Consider the following 19,164-nt stretch of genomic DNA (forward strand, 5'->3'; position numbering starts at 1 on the left):
ACGACTAGCACGCATGTGCGGGGGAACCTTTACCTTTACCTTTAATTTCATCGGAACCCAGAAACTATAATAGAATTTCTGATGACAAACGAGAATTAATGCAGGGTCTTGATTCCTAGTTAAGCATGAAACCATAGGCTTTCCTCTTCAGATGGAATTAACTGCTCTAGGTTGCCCCCATTCTGTATGTTTTGCATTGCTGCATACAAAAAACCTGGAGAGTCAATAAATGTCCTCAGTCTGGTAAGCCATGGTTGAGTGTTGGTTTACTAGAACTGAGCTATAGCTATTGGTGATGAAGTTTTCTGTGTCTTGCATACTTGTGGATTGGTTGACATTTTTAAAAATTGCTTACTATTGTAGTGTTTATTGGAGGTGGTGACCCTTTGAGAGCTGTATGCAATAAATTTCGTTTTAATATATGCTGATTAGTGTACATTCAAAGTGACAATAAAGCTTATTCTATTCTATTCTGTTCTATTCTATTCTATTCTATTCTATTCTATTCTATTCTATTCTATTCTATTCTATTCTATTCTATTCTATTCTATTCTATTCTATTCTATTCTATTCTATTCTATTCTATTCTATTCTAGCAAGGGTGAGAAATCTTCCTGATTCCTTAATAATTGCAATTTCAGTACAGGTATTCCTCAGCTTACAACCATTTGCTCAGTGGCCGTTTGAAGTTAACAACAGCACTGAAAAGAATGACATGGCTGTTTTTCACACTTAACGACCACTGCAGCATCCCTACAGTCACATGATCTAAGTTCAGATATTTGGTAGTTGGTTTATATTTATGACGGTTGCAATGTCCTGAGGTCATGTGATCACCTTTTGCAGCCTCCTGTCAAGAAATGTTTACGGGGGACACCAGATTCACTTAATAACTGTTAGAAACTTAACAGCTACAGTCATTTGCTTAACTGTGGCAAGAACGGTCGTAAAATGGGGCAAAACTCAACTGTCTCGCTTAGCAGAAGAAATGCTGGGCTCAATTGTTGTAAATTGAGGACTCCCTGTAGTAGTAGTAGTAGTGGTAAGTAGTAGTAGTAGTAGTAATAATAATAATTAATAATAATAATAATAATAATAATAATAATAATAATAATAATAATAATAATTAATTAGTAGTAGTAGTAGTTGGAAGGGACCTTGGTGGTCATCTAGTCCAACCCCCTGCTCAGGCAGGAAACCCTCTACCATTTCAGACAAATGGCTGTCCAGTCTCTTCTTAAGAACTTCCAGTGCCTTGTAAGAGAAGCATTCTGTAAGTTGAGGGTCATCACACAGCTACCTGGATCTCTTTCCTAGGTTACTGCATGTCCGGAATGGCAACTGTAAATACCACTTGGGAGAAGAAACCTTCAAATTAGCACAGTCTTATATGGAAAAACTAGCAGAGCACGGCCAGCAAGCCAACAAAGCTGCACTCTACGGGGAGCTGTGTGCCCTGCTTTTTGCAAAGAGTCATTACGATGAGGTGAGTCTAGGTAATATCACTAGCACTGATGAGGTTACCTAGTTGGGGTAATGACATGTGTGCAAGAAAGTCACCAAGCTCAGAGATCAGCAAGGACCCCTCATGTCAACCCTGAGCTACAAATATTCTCCTTTATTAGTATTTGTGCGTTTGTGCGTTTATTAGATTTCTATCCCAACTTTATTATTTCGCAAGTCACACAAGGTGGCAAATATGTATCCTCCTCCTGTTTCTCCACAAAACAACTCTGTGAGGTGGATTGGGCTGAGAGAGACTGACTGGCCCAAAGTCACCCAGCTGGCTTTCCTGCCTAATATGAGAGTAGAACTTGTCGTCTCCTGGTGATTGAGCCAAACTCATCCAGCCAGCTATTATACATAGGGTGGGACTAGAATTCACAGTATCCTGGTGATTGGCTCAAAATCAATCAGCTAGCTTTCATACCTAAGGTAGCACTAGAACTCACCATTTCCTGGTGATTGGCTCAGTCACTGAGCCAGCTTTCATGCCTAAAGACAGGACTAGAACTTACTGTCTCCTAGTGATTGGCTCAAAATCAATCAGCTAGCTTTCATGCCTAAGGTAGGTCTAGAACTCATAATCTCCTGGTGACTGGCTCAAAGTCACCCAGCCGGCTTTCATGCCTAAGGTGGGACTAGAATTCACTGTCTCCTGGTGATTGACCCAAACTCACCCAGCCAGCTATTATACATAGGGTGGGACTAGAACTCACCATCTCCTGGTGATTGGCTCAAAATCAGCTAGCTTTCATGCCTAAGGTAGCACTAGAACTCATAATCTCCTGGTGACTGGCTCAAAGTCACCCAGCTGGCTTTCATGCCTAAGATGGGACTAGAACTCACCGTCTCCTGGTGATTGAGCCAAACTCATCCAGCCAGCTATTATACATAGGGTGGGACTAGAACTCACAGTATCCTGGTGATTGGCTCAAAATCAATCAGCTAGCTTTCATGCCTAAGGTAGGACTAGAACTCATAATCTCCTGGTGATTGGCCCAAACGTACCCAGCCAGCTATTATACATAGTGTGGGACTAGAACTCACAGTATTCTGGTGATTGGCCCAAAATCAGTAAGCTAGCTTTCATGCCTAAGGCAGGGCTAGAATTCACAAGTCACCTGGTGATCGGCCCAAAGTCACCCAACCAACTTTCATGCCTAAGGCAGGACTAGAACTCGCCATCACCTGGTGATTGGCCGAAAGCCGTCAGCTTTCATGCCTAAGGTGGGAGTAGAATTCACAGTTGGCTGCAGCTTCCACTTCTTGTTCTGGACCAGCTCTCTTCTCCCAACCCCTAATTAAGAGACGAGTCTGGAAAGCGTCCAAGGCTAAAAGGCTTCTGCCAAGGTTTAATGACGCAGATAACAAAACACAAGAGCTTGTCTTCTCAAACGAAAAAGTTGCTTTCAGCAACTAGCCCCTCCCCAAACACTTCTTTTATAGAGAGCTCAGGGCGTGGTCTCCCTGTGCCTCCTCCCGAGGAGTCCCATAGTCTTTCTTTGTTTGTCCCTGCTCGTCTGCCTCCTACGTCGGGCGTCCTTGAACAGGGCCAGCTGTGGGTCATCATCCTCCGCACTCTCGGGCTCACACAGCTGAGAAGAGGTCCCCGGCTGAGGACTCTGCAAAGCCTCCAAATCATCATCAGCCGGTTCGTTTCCCTCCTCCCCCACATCTGAGTCCTCCGATACATCGGACCCGGCTGTCGGACCCACCGGCTGGCCCTGAGTCACAACACTATCCCGCACCGCAGGGCCCTTCCCTCGGGTCTGCCGATCCGGATGCGGTCGGGATGGGAACTGTTCGTGAAAAGCAGTCACCAACGCAGGGGCATGAACGGCGGTCGCGTCTTCCCATGTGAAGTCCTCCGGCCCGTACCCTTTCCACTCGATCAGGTACTGGAAGCGACCTTTCAGCCAGCGGGAATCCCTGATGCTGGCGACCTCGTACTCGGGGGTGCTGCCTCCATCACGAGTTCCTGATGGTGGAGGTTCCGCCTGGCGAAGTGGACAGGCCGGTCGTTCGGGGACCAGCAAGGACCGATGGAAGACGGGGTGCACGCGCAGGGAACGTGGCAGAGTTAAACGATAGGCGACCGGGTTGATGACGGCCTCGACTGGGAACGGTCCAAGGTAACGGTGGTCCAGCTTCCTCGCCGGCCGAGTGGATGGTAGGTTCCTGGTGGACAGCCAGACCCGATCCCCCACCGATAGTGGAGGCGTATCCCTTCTCGACCGATCGGCGAACCTCTTGTAGTCGGCCTTGGCCTTCTCCAGCTGCCGTCGCACCAACCGATGGATCGCCTGTAACTCCGCCATGAATTCGTTCGCTGCCGGCTCCGGTGAGTCCACGGGAGAAAGAGGGAAGAACCTGGGGTGATAACCCACGTTGGCCAAGAACGGTGTCATCTGCGTGGAGGTGTGTTGCGAGTTATTAAAGGCAAACTCGGCTATGGCCAAATAGTCCACCCAGTTGTCCTGCTGCAGGTTAACATAGCAGCGCAGATACTGCTCTAAGATGCCGATGACCTTCTCGGTACCCCCGTCGGTCTGAGGATGATGCGCGGACGAGAGGCAAACCTTAATGTCCAACGCCCGCATCAACTCCTGCCAGAAGCGGGCTGTAAACTGGGCCCCCCTATCGGAGACGACCCTGTCGGGAAGGCCGTGCAGCCGGAACACCTGTTGGATGAACATGCGACTAGTGGCGCGAGCTGACGGTAAGCCGCGACAGGGGATGAAGTGCGCCATCTTGGTCAACATGTCCACCACCACAAACACTGTCGTGAAGCCGGAGGATGGGGGTAGATCCGTCAGAAAGTCCATGGACACAGCCCCCCAGGGTCTCTTGGGCGTTGGCAAAGGCTGCAGTAAACCAGGCGGGGCCCCTGTCGCTGACTTGGCCTGCCTGCATGGGACGCAGGAGGTGACATAAGACTGGACATCGTGTCGGACTCGGGGCCACCAGAAAGTACGGGAGACCAGGTTCAGAGTCTTGAACAGGCCAAAATGCCCCGCAGCCGGGTTATCATGACATTGGCTGAGGACGAGTCCCCTGAGTGGCCCTCCTGGAACATAGAGCCGGTCACGATAATACAGGAGTCCATCCGTGACCGACCAAGGCGAATCTGGCCCCACCTCTTCCTTCCGCTGAGCCACCCACGCCTCCTGCTGCTGCGCCTCCCGGATCCGAGCCCGTATATCCACCGGCTCCCGTACCGCAGCGAAAGACTCGACGGGGATCACTGTCCTGGGCGGAAGCTTGTCTTCCACTCGGGTGTACTCGGGCTTCCTGGACAGAGCATCCGCTCTCTGGTTGTGCCCGCTTGGTATATATCGCACCCGAAAGTCAAACCTCGCAAAGAAGAGGGACCACCGGATCTGGCGTTGGTTCAAATTCCGAACGGTCTGCAGACTTTCCAGATTCTTGTGGTCCGTCCGGACCTCGATTTGATGCCGCGCCCCCTCCAGATGATGCCTCCAAGCCTCGAACGCCGCCTTGATGGCCAGCAGCTCCTTCTCCCAGATGGTATAGTTGCGCTCCGAGGGATTCAATTTCCGAGAGTGATACGCGCAAGGGAAAAGGGTACCGTTGGGCGTCGCTGCCTGGAGTAACACGGCCCCAATGGCAATGTCGGAGGCGTCCGCCTCCACGACAAACGGCCGTTGCGGGTCAGGATGCTTCAAGATGGGCTCCTTCATGAAGGCGTCCTTCAAAGCTTGGAACGCCTGTTGTTCGGGGGCGTTCCACTGGAACCGAGTCTTCTTCTGCAGGAGCCGGGTGAGGGGGGCTGTCAAGGCAGCAAAGCCAGGGATGAATGTCCGATAGTAGTTGGCAAATCCAAGAAGTCGCTGAACATCCTTCACGCGACGCGGGGGTTGCCAACTCTGCAACGACTCAACTTTACTTGGATCCATGGCGATGCCCTCGGGAGAAATGCGGTGGCCCAAGAAATCAATGGTCACCTGGTAGAACTGGCACTTCTCCAACTTGGCAAACAGCCGATGTTTCCGGAGGCGCTGCAGGACCTGACGGAGATGCTGATGATGCGCTTCACGCGACGGGGAGTAAATCAGGATGTCGTCCAGGTAAATCACAACAAACTGGTCCAACAGATCCCGAAAGATGTCGTTCATAAAATGCTGAAACACAGCGGGGGCGTTGGTCAGGCCAAACGGCATCACCGTGTACTCGAAATGTCCATAGCGAGTACCAAACGCTGTCTTCCACTCATCACCCGGCCGAACCCTGACGAGGTTGTACGCTCCACGCAGGTCCAGTTTCGTGAAGATCTTAGCCTCCCGGAGTCGGTCCAAGAGCTCGGGGATGAGGGGCAGCGGGTAGCGGTTACGCACCGTGATAGCGTTGAGTTTCCGGTAGTCACAGCAAAGCCGTAACTCGCCCGACTTCTTTTTGACGAAGAGCACGGGCGCAGACACTGGCGAGGACGAGGGCCGGATGAATCCACGAGCCAAGTTCTTTGTCAGGAAGTCCCGCAATGCGGCCAACTCGGGCTCCGACATGGAGTACAAACGCCCCACTGGGAGAGGCGCATCAGGGACTAGGTCAATGGAGCAGTCGTAGGGCCTGTGCGGGGGTAATTGGTCCGCCTCTGACTCGCTGAACACGTCAGCAAAGTCGGACAGTTCGGGAGGCAAGGAAACCCCTGAGGAACCCTCCACCTGGCCGGCACAGATATGGCGGGTGTGGTCCACGCACTGCAAACTTGGGAAGGTGACCAAGTTCTGAGACCAATAGATCTGTGGATCATGCGCCCGGAGCCACGCCAGTCCCAAGACCACGGGGAAGTGCAGATCCGAAGTGACGTAAAACTGAATGGCCTCCACATGGGTACTGATGGCCATACACACGGGTTGCGTGGCGGCCGTGATAGGCCCGGACAGGAGCACTCGACCATCGATGGTCTCCACAAGCATGGGCGGATCCACCGGACACTGGGGAACAGCCCATTTGGCCACAAAGGCCGAATCCATAAAGTTAGTGGTAGCCCCAGAGTCAATTAAGGCATGGACCGGAATCCCCTCTGGCTTGCCAGGAAGGATCAGTCGTGCCTCCAAAATCAAATGCCGTGGAGGTTCACAGGCACCGTCGGAACGGCGTCGCTCGGCGTGATCGTTGTGGGTCGCCCGATCTTTCACACCGTCTAGATCGGGCTCGGGCCGTTTCCCGATAGCAAAGCAGGGGACTTTCTCGGAGCAGGCTTGGTCACTGACGCCCGCTGACGCTTCTTTGGGCAAGAAGCAGCCAAATGTCCAGGGTCCCCACAGTAAAAACACAACCCCTCCGATCGTCGTCTGTCCATTTCCGTCACCGATAGACGGGACCTGGCGGCACCCAGCTCCATTGGCTCCTCCCTCTGGACTGGGGCCTCACGCACAACAGGGGCGGCAGGGGTCTGTGGGGTGGCACGGCGACTCTTACGCTGCTGCAGCCGGGCATCGATCCGCAGACAAAGATGGATCAGCCCATTCAGATCTGAGGGAATGTCCACGCGGGCCAGCTCATCCAACATCTCCTCTGACAAGCCATCCTGAAAGGCATCCACGAGCGCAGCCTCATTCCAGGCGGAATCCTGGCTAAGCAGCCGGAAATCGCTGATATAGGCCTGTAGGGGGCGCTGACCCTGCCTCAAAGCTTTCAGACGTCGGGTGGCGGTCTGCGCCTTAATCGGGTCCTCGTACATGAGGCGCATATGGTCACAAAACCCCCCAAAGTTATCCAACAAAGGGCTAGGCTGTGCCAACAGAGGCGTGCCCCAACGAGCTGCATCTCCCGACAGAAGGCTCAACACGAATCCCACCTTATCTCGGTCAGTGGGGAAATCAGCTGCTCTCACGCTGATATAAAGCTGGCATTGTCCCAGGAAGGCAGGAAACAGTTCTGGTTTACCAGCAAACTTATCCGGCATAGCTAACTGACATTTCCTCCTGGGTGGGGGGGCAGCATGTACCTGAGCCTGCAGTTGTGCCACCTGAGTGGCCAGCAAGGTGAGTTGCTGGTTGAGCTGGGCATTCTCGGCAAGAAGCTGCTCCATCGTAGTATTAAGGGGTGAGTGGCTGAAAGCAAACTGTTCTGGACCAGCTCTCTTCTCCCAACCCCTAATTAAGAGACAAGTCTGGAAAGCGTCCAAGGCTAAAAGGCTTCTGCCAAGGTTTAATGACGCAGATAACAAAACACAAGAGCTTGTCTTCTCAAACGAAAAAGTTGCTTTCAGCAACTAGCCCCTCCCCAAACACTTCTTTTATAGAGAGCTCAGGGCGTGGTCTCCCTGTGCCTCCTCCCGAGGAGTCCCATAGTCTTTCTTTGTTTGTCCCTGCTCGTCTGCCTCCTACGTCGGGCGTCCTTGAACAGGGCCAGCTGTGGGTCATCATCCTCCGCACTCTCGGGCTCACACAGCTGAGAAGAGGTCCCCGGCTGAGGACTCTGCAAAGCCTCCAAATCATCATCAGCCGGTTCGTTTCCCTCCTCCCCCACATCTGAGTCCTCCGATACATCGGACCCGGCTGTCGGACCCACCGGCTGGCCCTGAGTCACAACACTTCTTTCCAGTAACACCCCCAAGTTTTAGTTGTCCTCCCTCCGACAAATAATTCTGCGCTGTCTGGAGGAGCCCGACTCCCATCACACTTCCGTCAGCGAGAGTCACCTTGAAAACAAATCAGTGAATAAGATTAGTGCAGTCCTGAAAATAGCTTCTGCATTCAGAACGATTCTCTTGGCTTTGTGTTTGACAATAAGGCAGCCTGGGTTGTGCTGATGGGGCGATTGTGGGGACTGAAGTTCAGCTTCTCCAAAGGTGCCACTTAGTGGAAGACCGTTGTAAAAATGTTGGGTGTGACCAGCATGTGTTTCTTTTAAATCAATGTAGCCTTAGTAACAAATGCTTTTCCAAACTTTTGTTGTGTGCCCCATAGGCTTACAAATGGTGCATAGAAGCAATGAAGGAGATCTCGGTTGGCTTGCCTGTAAAAGTAGTAGTGGATGTTTTACGACAAGCTTCAAAGGTAAGTTGAACAATTACTTATATCAGGGGTCCTCAACCTGGGCAACTTTAAGGCTTGTGGACTTCAACTCCCAGAATTCTGGGAGTTGAAGTCCACAAGCCTTAAAGTTGCCAAGGTTGAGTACCCCTGACTTATACGTCGCTGAAGAGGACAGGAAACAGGACCATTTTTCTTTGAGGATAGAGCCTATGAGAACCAGATTTCTTGAGAGAGAAAAATAAATATTTGCAAAATTCATAAAACTCTTCCCAGAGGCAGAGGGAAGAATACAGGTAGTCTTTCACTTACGACCCACAATTGAGCCCAAAATTCATGTTGCTAAGTGAGACATTTGTTAAGTGAGCTTTGCCCCGTTTTACGACCTTTCTTGCCACAGATGTTAAGTGAATCGCTGCAGTTTTTAAGTTAGTAACGCAGTTGTTAGGTGAATCTAATTTTCCCATTGACTGCGGTTGACGGAAGGTCACAAAAGGGGATCACATGACCCTGGGACACTGCGACTTTCATAAATATGAGTCCGCGGCCACACCTCCGAATTTTGATCACAAGATCATGGGGATGCTCCTAAGTGTGAAAAACGGTCCAAAGTCACTTTTTTCAGTGCCACTGTAGCTTTGAACAGTAAATGAACTGTTGTAAGTCGAGGACTACCTGTACCTGAACATTGGCCCTCTGCCTGCGTCATGGTTCCGACAGATGAAACTCTTCAAAAGAACTTCGAGGCATTGTTTTCCTTAAAGAATCTTTATTTTGAGTAGCATAATATCGGCACTTCCATAATCGAAGCCCCAAAACTGAATTCCCCTCCCCTGGGCACAAAGTAGCAAAGCACAAGTCCCTCCTCCAATTAACGGTCATAAATATCAGCCTTGGTGGAGCAGTGGGCTAATGCCTCCTTAAGTAACACCAGCTGCCTGCAATTAGTGCAGTTTCGCATCCCACCAGGCTCAAGGTTGACTCAGCCTTCCATCCTTCCGAGGTAGGTAAAATGAGGACCCAGATTGTTGGGGGCAATTAAGCTGACTTTGTAATAATGCCGCTTGGGGGTGTGTGTGAAAGCCCTAATAAGCAGGCATATACATAGAATGAAGGCTACTGCTAAGCTTGTAAGCCGCCCTGAGTCTTCGGAGAAGGGCGGGATATAAATGGAATAAAAATAAAAAAATAAATAAATCACATTCCCCAATTAGCTTGAAGAAGTGCAAGCTTCCTCTCCATTTCTCCAGCCCACCAATTCTTTATCAGCTCTGAGCTCAGTGACCTTGATTCTCACGCTAGGTTTAGTGTTGTTATGTCTAGCTGGACTCTCATTCACATCCCCCCCCTCCCAGTATCATCTAACTTTAAAAGCGAAAAGGAAAAGATGGCTACAATTCCATCTGTTGTCAATGCGAAAACATCCGATGTTAGCAGCGTTGACATCCCACACACACTGTAGTTCAGATCACAGGTTGAGTTTTAGGAGCTCATTCTCGGCAAGGGGGACAGCAACGAGAAGACAGGCCTTTGAGTATCTGTAGAGTCTTAATTTCTTCCGTCTGTTTTAGGCTTGCGTTGTGAAACGTGAATTTAAGAAAGCTGAGCAGTTGATAAAACACGCAGTGTACCTAGCACGGTATGTATACGTTCTCTTGGAATGCTCTAACATGTCAAAATCTTCTGGGAAGATTTTTGTGATGTACTTACCTGGGGTATTTTATGTTTTTAATCTTTCAGGGAGCATTTTGGAGCCAAACATCCTAAATATTCGGACACTCTCCTCGACTATGGTTTTTATTTGCTCAACGTAGATAACATATGCCAGTCAGTTGCAATTTATCAGGTATGGCTTTGGTTTTGTAATTTATTGCGAGCCAGTAGCATACGTTACTATCATTACGTTGCAAAGCTTTCTTCTCCCATTCCTTCTCTGCATGCCTAATTTTGAACGTAATCTCAAGTAGAGCAGAAGCTGGCAATCTGAGGCAAGACAGAAAAAAATAAAGAAAAAAAAATAAAATAGTATAAAAACAATATACAGGTAGTCCTTGACATACAACCACAACAGAGCTCAGAATTTACGTTGCTAAGCCAGGCAATTGTTAAGTGAGTTTTGTCCCATGTTATTAGTTTTTTTGGGGGGACAGTTAAAACGAATCAGTGGAGTTGTTAAGTGAATCAGTGCAGTCATTAAGCAAATCTGGTTTCCGCCATTACTTTGCTTGCTGGAAGCCAGCTGAGATGGTTGCAAATGGTGATCACATGGCCTCAGGACAGTGCAACTGTCATAAATACACGCCATTTGCCAAGTGTCCGAATTTTGATCACCTGGCCATGGGGATGCTACAATGGTCATAAGTGCAAAAAGCAATCGTGAAGTACTTTTTTTCAGCGCTGTTGTAATTTTGAACGGTCACTAAACAAATGGTTGTAAGTCGAGGACTACATGTGCTTTATGCAGTCCTCTACTCTTTGCAGCAGAGCCAAAAGATCAGCCTTCAATTAATTTGCCTATAGATACAGCTCGTTCCTCTTAGCCTTAGAAGAGCATGGGCTTTGCTATGATTTTTATATACCTGCCCTTTATATAAAGGAGGTGGTTTGGGTTTTTTTGTTTCCGTTTGTGTCTCTTGAGTGTTGTGTAGATACTGTTTATCTCTGTGTGCCTGTTGATGGCCGCCACTCAGACATATTGCAGACAAACAACACCCACGTAACTGTTCAAAAGAGACAATGAAAAAGCCAAAAAAGGGAAAAAAAGGCCAAAACAGCTCCTTGCCAGCAAGCAATACCCAGAATAGGCTAGGGCAGGGGTTAGGCAACCTTGGCTCTTTTATGACTCGTGGACTTCAACTCCCAGAATTCCTGAGCCAGCATGACTCACCATGGAAACCTCTCCTTTTCTTCTCAGCGTGGCTGGCTCAGGAATTCTGGGAGTTGAAGTCCACGAGTCAGAAAAAGAGCCAAGGTTGCCTACCCCTGGGCTAGAGATTACTGTTAACACTAGGCCAGCAGTCAAGAAGTAAACAATACACCAGTCAAGGAACTACTAGTGCAGGAAACTAAGCAGCAGTAAACAAGCCCAGGCCAGAGCCACCAAAAACAGTCCCTCCAACGTTGACAGGGCAAGCAGTGTATATAAAATGAGAGCAATCCCCTGTTTTCCTGAAGGTAAAGCCTACCCTGATTTTTGGGGGTGGTCCTACCTTGATTTTTGGGGGTGGTCCTAATATAAGCCCTAACCCCCCAAAATAAGCCCTAGTTTCGGGGTGAGGTACATACCTAAAAATCAAGCTGGGGTGAGGGAGTGGATCTGCTCCCTGCGCCTCACACCCACTTGCCTTGCAGCCAGGCCTCTCCTCACTGGCCCACTTCTTCCGGGGCGTCTTCTGCAGCCAGGCCTGCATTTCTGAAAAGGCCACTGCAGCCGAGAACCGAGAGATGGATTGAATCCATAGCTCGGTATTCCTCTGCAGAGGCCTTCCGGAAAAGCCGGACTGTGAAATGCAGGCCCGAATGAAGCTGCTCCTTCGGCTGCAGAAGTGGATCAGCTGGGCAGGTCTGTCGGTGCAGGAGGGGAGTAAAAAAAGACACACCCCTGCCTCTTTTGGAGGAAAAAAAAAGACCCGGTATTATTTTCGGGGAAACACAGTAGCACTGATGATGTTAGCTAATTGGGTCTGCAAGAAAATCACCTAACTCAGAGAGCACCAAGGACCTCACATTTTAAAATAAATCATATAGTAGGTAGTATTAGTCTTCCTAACCGTTCTGACCATGGGATGGAAAAGAAAAGAGTAAGGGGATTATAGCTTCACTTTTCCACGGTTACTTCTGATGGAAGACTTTAGCCTAGCCCAGAGATAGGCAACCTTGGGTCTTTTATGACTCGTGGACTTCAACTCCCAGAATTCCTGAGCCAGCATGGGGGAAACCATGGTCCCTTCATGACTCGTGGACTTCAACTCCCAGAATTCCTGAGCCGGCATGGCTCAGCAGGGAAACCTCTCCCTTTCTCCTCAGCATGGCTGGCTGAGGAATTCTGGGAGTTGAAGTCCACAAGTCTTAAAGTTGCCAAGTTTGGAGACCCCTGAACTAGGCCTTACACAGCTAAACTGGCTAAGCCAGGGTTAGGCAACCTTGGGCTCTTTTATGACTCGTGGACTTGAATTCCTGAGCTGGCATGGCTCAGCATGGAAACCTCTCCCATTTCTTCTCAGCATGGCTGGCTCAGGAATTCTGGGAGTTGAAGTCCACGAGTCATAAAAGAGCCCAAGGTTGCCTAGCCCCAGCCTAGCTAATTCCATTGGAATGTTCCAAGTAAGGCTGTCTTTTCCCAAACTTGAAACAAATTTCCTTTTTTCCAGTCTTGTGTGCTTAAATAATAAGGCATGGCATTTAGGAAGCCACTACTATGTTAAAACATTCGGTACAAGAAGGTTGCCAATCCTAGGGTAAATGGGCAGGAGGATTCTGTTTGCAGCTAATCCGATGTTAAATATGTAAAAAAAAATAGTTTTGACTGCAAATTGAGTTAGTGGCTTAGATGTTTTGCACTAATCATTTCAGACAGCCTTGGACATCAGACAGTCGGTGTTTGGCGGCAAAAACATCCATGTAGCTACAGCCCATGAAGATCTGGCATACTCTTCTTACGTTCACCAATACAGTTCGGGAAAATTTGACAATGCACTGTGAGTACTGTATTCATTTAGGGCCCAAATGATTTTTTTTGTTTCTTTTATTTCAAAGTCTTATTTAGATGTTAGAAAAGCATGTTTTGCTGAGATAGTAAATTCCAGAATTCATGTCGCCCTTTTGCCACCATGAGAGAGAATTTCTCTTTGTCCTACATCTTTTTTCCTGTTTTACTCTCTAAATTAAGGAGTTATAAAAATACTCAGCCGCCATTTGTTTTTTTTAGGTTTTGAGACACTGTGCTGTGCAGGTAGTCCTCAACGTACAACTAGTCTTTTAGCCACCATTCAAAGTTACAACAGCATAGATAAAAGTGACTGGCAGCTGGCCCTCAGACTTACAAGTATCCCCGCAGTCACGTGATCAAAACATGGGCACTTGGCAACTGGCATGTATTTACGACAGCTGCAGCGCTCCTGGGCCAGGTCATTGCCATTTGTGACCATCCCAGCCAGCTTCCAACAAAGGGAGAAGCCAGATTCACTTAATGACTGCACGATTCACATACCGTATTTTCTGGCGTATAAGACGACTTTTTAACCCATGAAAATCTTCTCAAAAGTCAGGGGTTGTCTTATACGCTGGGTGCTGAAACTTTAGGGACAGGGCTGGCTGGAAAACCTGGAGCGGATCTCCCATTTGGTCTGCGCAGGGAAAGCGGGACCAATTGGAGAAGAAGCTACAGTCTGTGATTTTTTACAGGCTGGGGTCTGGGCGTCTTTCCTTCTAAAGTTGAAGAGCAGCTGCAGTCTATCCCAACTTGAAAGGCAGGTGGGGAATGCCAGAGCAGCTGCTTAGCTCTAAGGACACATTTGACTCAGGAACTGGGCGGGCTGGCTGGAAAACCTGGAGCGGATCTCCCATTTGGTCTGTGCATGGAAAGCTTTAGAGTGAATTAGGAAAAGTTTAATCCACTTGCACTGTTTTATGTTTACATATGTGATGACAAACAGCCTTATGTTTATAAGTGACAGTTTTCCTACTAAGTACCTGCATGTCAGAAGCATTTGAATTAAAATTACCGTATTAAAATCAAATCGGATGTTTTTTAATTTTTATTTGGTGTGCGTTGGAAGAGGGGTAGTCTTATATAGCGAGTATAGCCCAAACCCTATAATTTAACAGGAAATGTAGGGGGTCGTCTTATACGCCGGAAAATACGGTAACTACTGCCCTGATTTGCTTAACAAATCTCTACATAGGGCTGCCCTTGAATACCACATGGAAGCATCAACTGGCTCAGACTGCAGCTGTACAAGCAAATGATGGGCATGCCTCTCAGTATGTGCATATAAGACTTCTGCTTCCTGAGCTGAATTGGTTGCTAATTTGCTTCCGGGTACCATTCCAGGGGATTCCTGGAATAAATGGCATAGTGCAGCGTTATGGGTGGACTTCCAACTCCCAGAATTCTGGGAATTGAAGCCCACCCATCTTAAAAGCGACCAAGACTGAGTGAAAGGAACAGGAGAGGAGAGGAAGCACCGTATTTTTGCCACCATCAGGACCTATTCCTGGTTTCAAGTGGGAAAGTTGTGGCTTTTCACCGAGTCGCACTGATGGGGGGCCGGCAAAGTTCCAGGATAAAGACCAGGAGCTCAAGTGTCCGTCTTGCTTGTTTTTTTTTTATCTTTAGATTCCATGCAGAACGTGCGATTGGCATCATCACCCACATTCTCCCAGAAGATCATCTCCTGCTCGCCTCCTCCAAACGAGTTAAAGGTATTACCTGCCATGGGAAGGAAACAGAAATGGCTACTGATGGTTTTACAGCAGTGATAGCAAACCTTATAGAGACCGAGTGCCCAAACTGCAACCCAAAATCCACTTATGTGCCGTCGGGTGCCGGGTGGGCGTGGCCCATTGGGTGGGCATAGCTGCAGTGGTAACGGCAGACTGGGTGGGACTAAAAAGTTCAATCAATCAATTCCAACTTTGCGAAATCTTTTTTTCCCCGCTAGAAGCTGAAATTGAATCGATTGAACCCTTTTTTTTTTTTTTGCACACAGCGGTGGAGGCCTAAAAGCGAAAAAGTTTTATTAAACCCAGTTGAAGGCCTAGGACTGGGGCGACGATGCGCGTGTCCACAGAGAGGGCTCTGCGTGCCACCTGTGGCACACGGGCCACAGGTTCGCCACCACTGCTTTAGAGAATTCAGCGCTCTGAGGAAACAGCACTAATAGAGATAAGAAACACGCCTTTGTGAGTTCCTTGAACAAGAGAGCTAGTTTGGTCTAGTGCAGGGGTAGGCAACCTCGGCTCTTTTATGACACGTGGACTTCAACTCCCAGAATTCCTGAGCCAGCCATTCCTGAGAGAAAAGGGGAGAGGTTTCCAAGCTGAGCCATGCTGGCTCAGGAATTCTGGGAGTTGCAAGTCCACGCGTCATAAAAGAGCCAAGGTGGCCTAGCCCTGGCCTAGTGGTTAAGGCTTGAAACTGGGAGACTGTGAATTCTGATCTCACCTTAGACATGAAAACCAAAGCGATCACTGGGAGACGGTGAGTTCTAGCCCCGCCTTAGACCTGAAAGTTAGCTGGGTGACCTTGGGCCAATCAACCAGGAGACAGTGAGTTCTAGTCCCGCCTTAGACATGAAAGCCAACTGGGTGACTTTGGACCAATCACCAAGAGACCTGAGTTCTAATTCCGCCTTCGGCATGAAACAGCGGACTGGGTGACTTTGGGCCAGTCACTCTCAGCCCAGCCCACCTCGCAGGGTTGTTGTGGGGAAATGGAAGGATGAAGGAGTGTGTATGTTTGCTACCTTGCGTTACTTATAAAGCAATAAAGGTGGGAGACAAATAAATGTGTCTTGGGAAGACCAGAACTGGACCCAAGGGCTGATTGTTGGAAGGCCTGTTAACATAGCTGAGGGGTTGTTAAGAAAAACAGCTGAAATGAGAGAGAGCTGGCTTAAAGCATCAATTTGAAGTTACGGGACAGCGAAATGGCTAGTAGATAACTTACAAATCCCGGCTGCCAGCAATAAGAAGCACCCAGCCTCCTAGCACATTCATTTCCTTATACTGTAAAGTATTTTTAACGTTTCTTTAGAAATCTGTCGGAATAGGTTGGCACCCTTAAAGCGGCAACCTTTCCCCCAGAACCTTGAATCTCTTATCTCCGTAAGGGCCCAGCTCTGCCCGGACTGAATTTCTCCAAATCATTTCCAAATTCCTGTTAACGATCGCCGGTTAAGATTTAAGCAATAGAAAAGATTTGTCTTCAGAAGCTTCGGAAGGAAATGTATTATGTATCTGAGAGCCCCCCACCTCCAGAGTCGCCTTATAAGGAGACATGGGCAGCATAGAAATTTAGTAAATAATAAATAGTTTAGATCAGGGGTAGGCGACCTCGGCTCTTTGATGTCTCATGGACTTCAACTCCCAGAATTCCTGAGTCAGCTATGCTGACTCAGGAATTCTGGGAGTTGAAGTCCATGAGTCATCAAAGAGCCGAGGTCGCCTACCCCTGGTTTAGATCATCAGCCATCAAAAGAACAACCACTGCCGCTTTCCCAACTCTCAGTGCTTCTTATATTATGCATTCCAGGTAGTCCGCAACTGAAAGCCATTCATTTAGTGGTGGTTTGAAGTTACAGTGGCACTGGTGTTTTGCACGTACGACCGCAGCGGCATCCCCGTGGTCATGCGATCAGAATTCAGCTGCTTGATGACTGACTCGTATTTTACAACAGCGTCCTGGGGTCACGTGATCCCCTTTTGCGACCTCCTGACAAAGGCGATGGGGGAAGCCAGATCGACTTTGCAGCCATGCGTTTACTAACTTAACCACTGTAGCCATTCCCTTAGCAGCTGTGACAAGAAAGGCCGTGAAAGTGAGGCAAAACCTCATTTAACAACTGCCTCGCCTAGCGACAGAAATGTTGGGCTCCAGGGTGGTCCTAAGTCGAGGACCTGTAATATTACAGTTATCTGTGCAAAATATTCCGAGGGGGGAATCATTTCTGAAGACTTTCTAATGGTCTGCCAGGAAGCAATCTGGGGGTTTTGCACATCATTTTGAAATCATTTATAGGTAGTCCTCAACTTACGACCACAATGGAGCCCAAAATTTATGTTGCTCAGCGAGAGAGTTGTTCAGTGACTTTTGTCCCATTTTACAACTTTTCTTGCCACGGTTGTTAAGTGAATCTCTCTCTCTCTCTCTCTCTCTCTCTCTCTCTCTCTTCCCTCCCTCCCTCTTCCCTCTCTCTCCTTCCCTCCCTCCCCTCCCCCTCTCTCTCCCATCTCTCCTTCCCTCCCTCCCCCTCCCTTTCCCCTCTCTCCCTCCCTCCTTCCCTCCCTGTCCCTCCCTCCCCCTCTGTTCTCTCTCGCCCCTTTCCTCCCTCTCCCCTCCCCCTCTTCTTCCCTCTCTCCCTTCCCCCTCTCTCTGTTCTCTTTCCCTTCCCTCCCTCTCCCCCTCCCTTACTTTCCCTCCCTCTCTCCCCCCCTCTGTTCTCTCTCCCTCCCTCTCTCTCCCCTCTCTCCTTCCCTCCCTCTCCCTCCCTTTCCCCTCCCTCCCTCCCTGTCCCTCCCTCTCCCCTCCCCCTCTCTCTGTTCTCTCTCCCCCTTCCTCCCTCTCCCCCTCCCTCTCTCCCCTCCCCCTCTTCTCTCTCTCCTCCCTCCCTCCCTCTCCCTCTCTCCCCTCCCTCTCTCTCTGTTTTCTTTCCCCTCCTTCCCTCTCTCCCCCTCCCTCACTTTCCCTCCCTCTCTCTCCCCCCTCTGTTCTCTCTCCCTCCCTCTCTCTCCCCTCTCTCCTTCCCTCCCTCCCCCTCTCCCTCCCTTTCCCTTCTCTCCCTCCCTCCTTCCCTCCCTCTCCCCTCCCCCTCTCTCTGTTCTCTTTCCCCTCCCTCCCTCTCTCCCCCTCCCTCACTTTCCCCCTCTCTCTCCCCCCCTCTGTTCTCTCTCTCTCTCTCTCTCTGTAACCGTATGGTAAGATTTGTGCCCCTTTTGTTTCCCCCTTTGAAAGCGCTCATCTTGGAGGAGATTGCCATCGACTGCCACAATAAGGAAACCGAGCAAAGGCTACTCCAGGAAGCTCACGACCTCCACCTCTCCTCTCTCCAGCTGGCCAAGAAAGCGTTTGGGGAATTCAACGTTCAGACAGCGAAACACTACGGCAACCTTGGCCGACTTTATCAGTCCATGAGGAAATTCAAGGTAAATCCAGCCTCATCGCAGCTAGTGGGCCTTTTTGTCATAAGAAACAGGTAGTCTGGACTGGTTTCAGTCAAAAACATCACAAATTGCGGTCATCCGGGATGCTGCAAACAGCTGTCGTCGTTGCACGGGCCAGTTTTGCAAAGTGCCGACGATGCAGTAAGGCGTTTGCAGGGGGGAGCAGTGGGGTAACTTCAAAACGGGGTTCAAAAGCTTTGGCGGGTTCGTCGTAACTTCGAATGGTTGCTAAGTGGCCTTAAGTTAAGGACTACCTGTATTTTCTTTGTAATGTATTACTTTGTAATAATATTTGCTAATTAATTTTGTGGGTTGCTTTTTTCTATCACCAAAGCTACGAAACTTCATTGTTCACACGACAACTACAGGTCACAAATGAGATGGTTGGTTTGATGTTCAGGTTTTCTGCATTCCTTGCCTGTTTGTTTGTGTTTTTTTTTAATTAAGGAGCATGAAAATAACTTCTACTTCGCTTTTATTCTTTCTTGTTTTTTTGTTTTTAAAAAAATGCATATGATTTTTTTTATGGCTCCCCTAGATAAGACAGACCTGTTAATATTATGTTAGGACAGGGATAGGGAACCTTGGCTCTTTTATGACTCATGGACTCCAACTGTCCCTCCCTCTCCCCTCCCCCTGGCTCAGGAATTCTGGGAGGTGGAGTCCATGAGTCATAAAAGAGCCAAGGTTGCCTATCCCTGTGTTAGGATAAGTCAGCTAACAACCTGCTCAATTAGAGGTGGTCCTGGACTTAGGGCTCCAATTGAGCCCAAAATTT

The 19,164-nt window shown here is 49.0% G+C and overlaps 1 protein-coding gene across 1 annotated transcript in view; it reads left to right on the forward strand.

The window, feature by feature from the left end:
- Positions 1–18,566, forward strand: part of LOC308663923 (amyloid protein-binding protein 2-like) — a 55,483-nt gene extending 36,917 nt beyond the window's left edge. Inside the window, exons 5-11 of the mRNA XM_081320733.1 lie at positions 1,318–1,486; positions 8,439–8,528; positions 10,076–10,143; positions 10,245–10,350; positions 13,077–13,201; positions 14,842–14,927; positions 18,178–18,566. Coding sequence (XP_081176859.1) covers positions 1,318–1,486; positions 8,439–8,528; positions 10,076–10,143; positions 10,245–10,350; positions 13,077–13,201; positions 14,842–14,927; positions 18,178–18,422 — 889 coding nt within the window. The 3' untranslated portion in view covers positions 18,423–18,566. The remainder of the gene's footprint in view (positions 1–1,317; positions 1,487–8,438; positions 8,529–10,075; positions 10,144–10,244; positions 10,351–13,076; positions 13,202–14,841; positions 14,928–18,177) is intronic.
- The last annotated feature ends 598 nt before the right edge of the window (positions 18,567–19,164 follow it).

Source organism: Vipera berus, assembly GCF_964194415.1.
Source record: "Vipera berus genome assembly, chromosome: 1".
NCBI classification, from domain to species: domain Eukaryota; kingdom Metazoa; phylum Chordata; class Lepidosauria; order Squamata; family Viperidae; genus Vipera; species Vipera berus.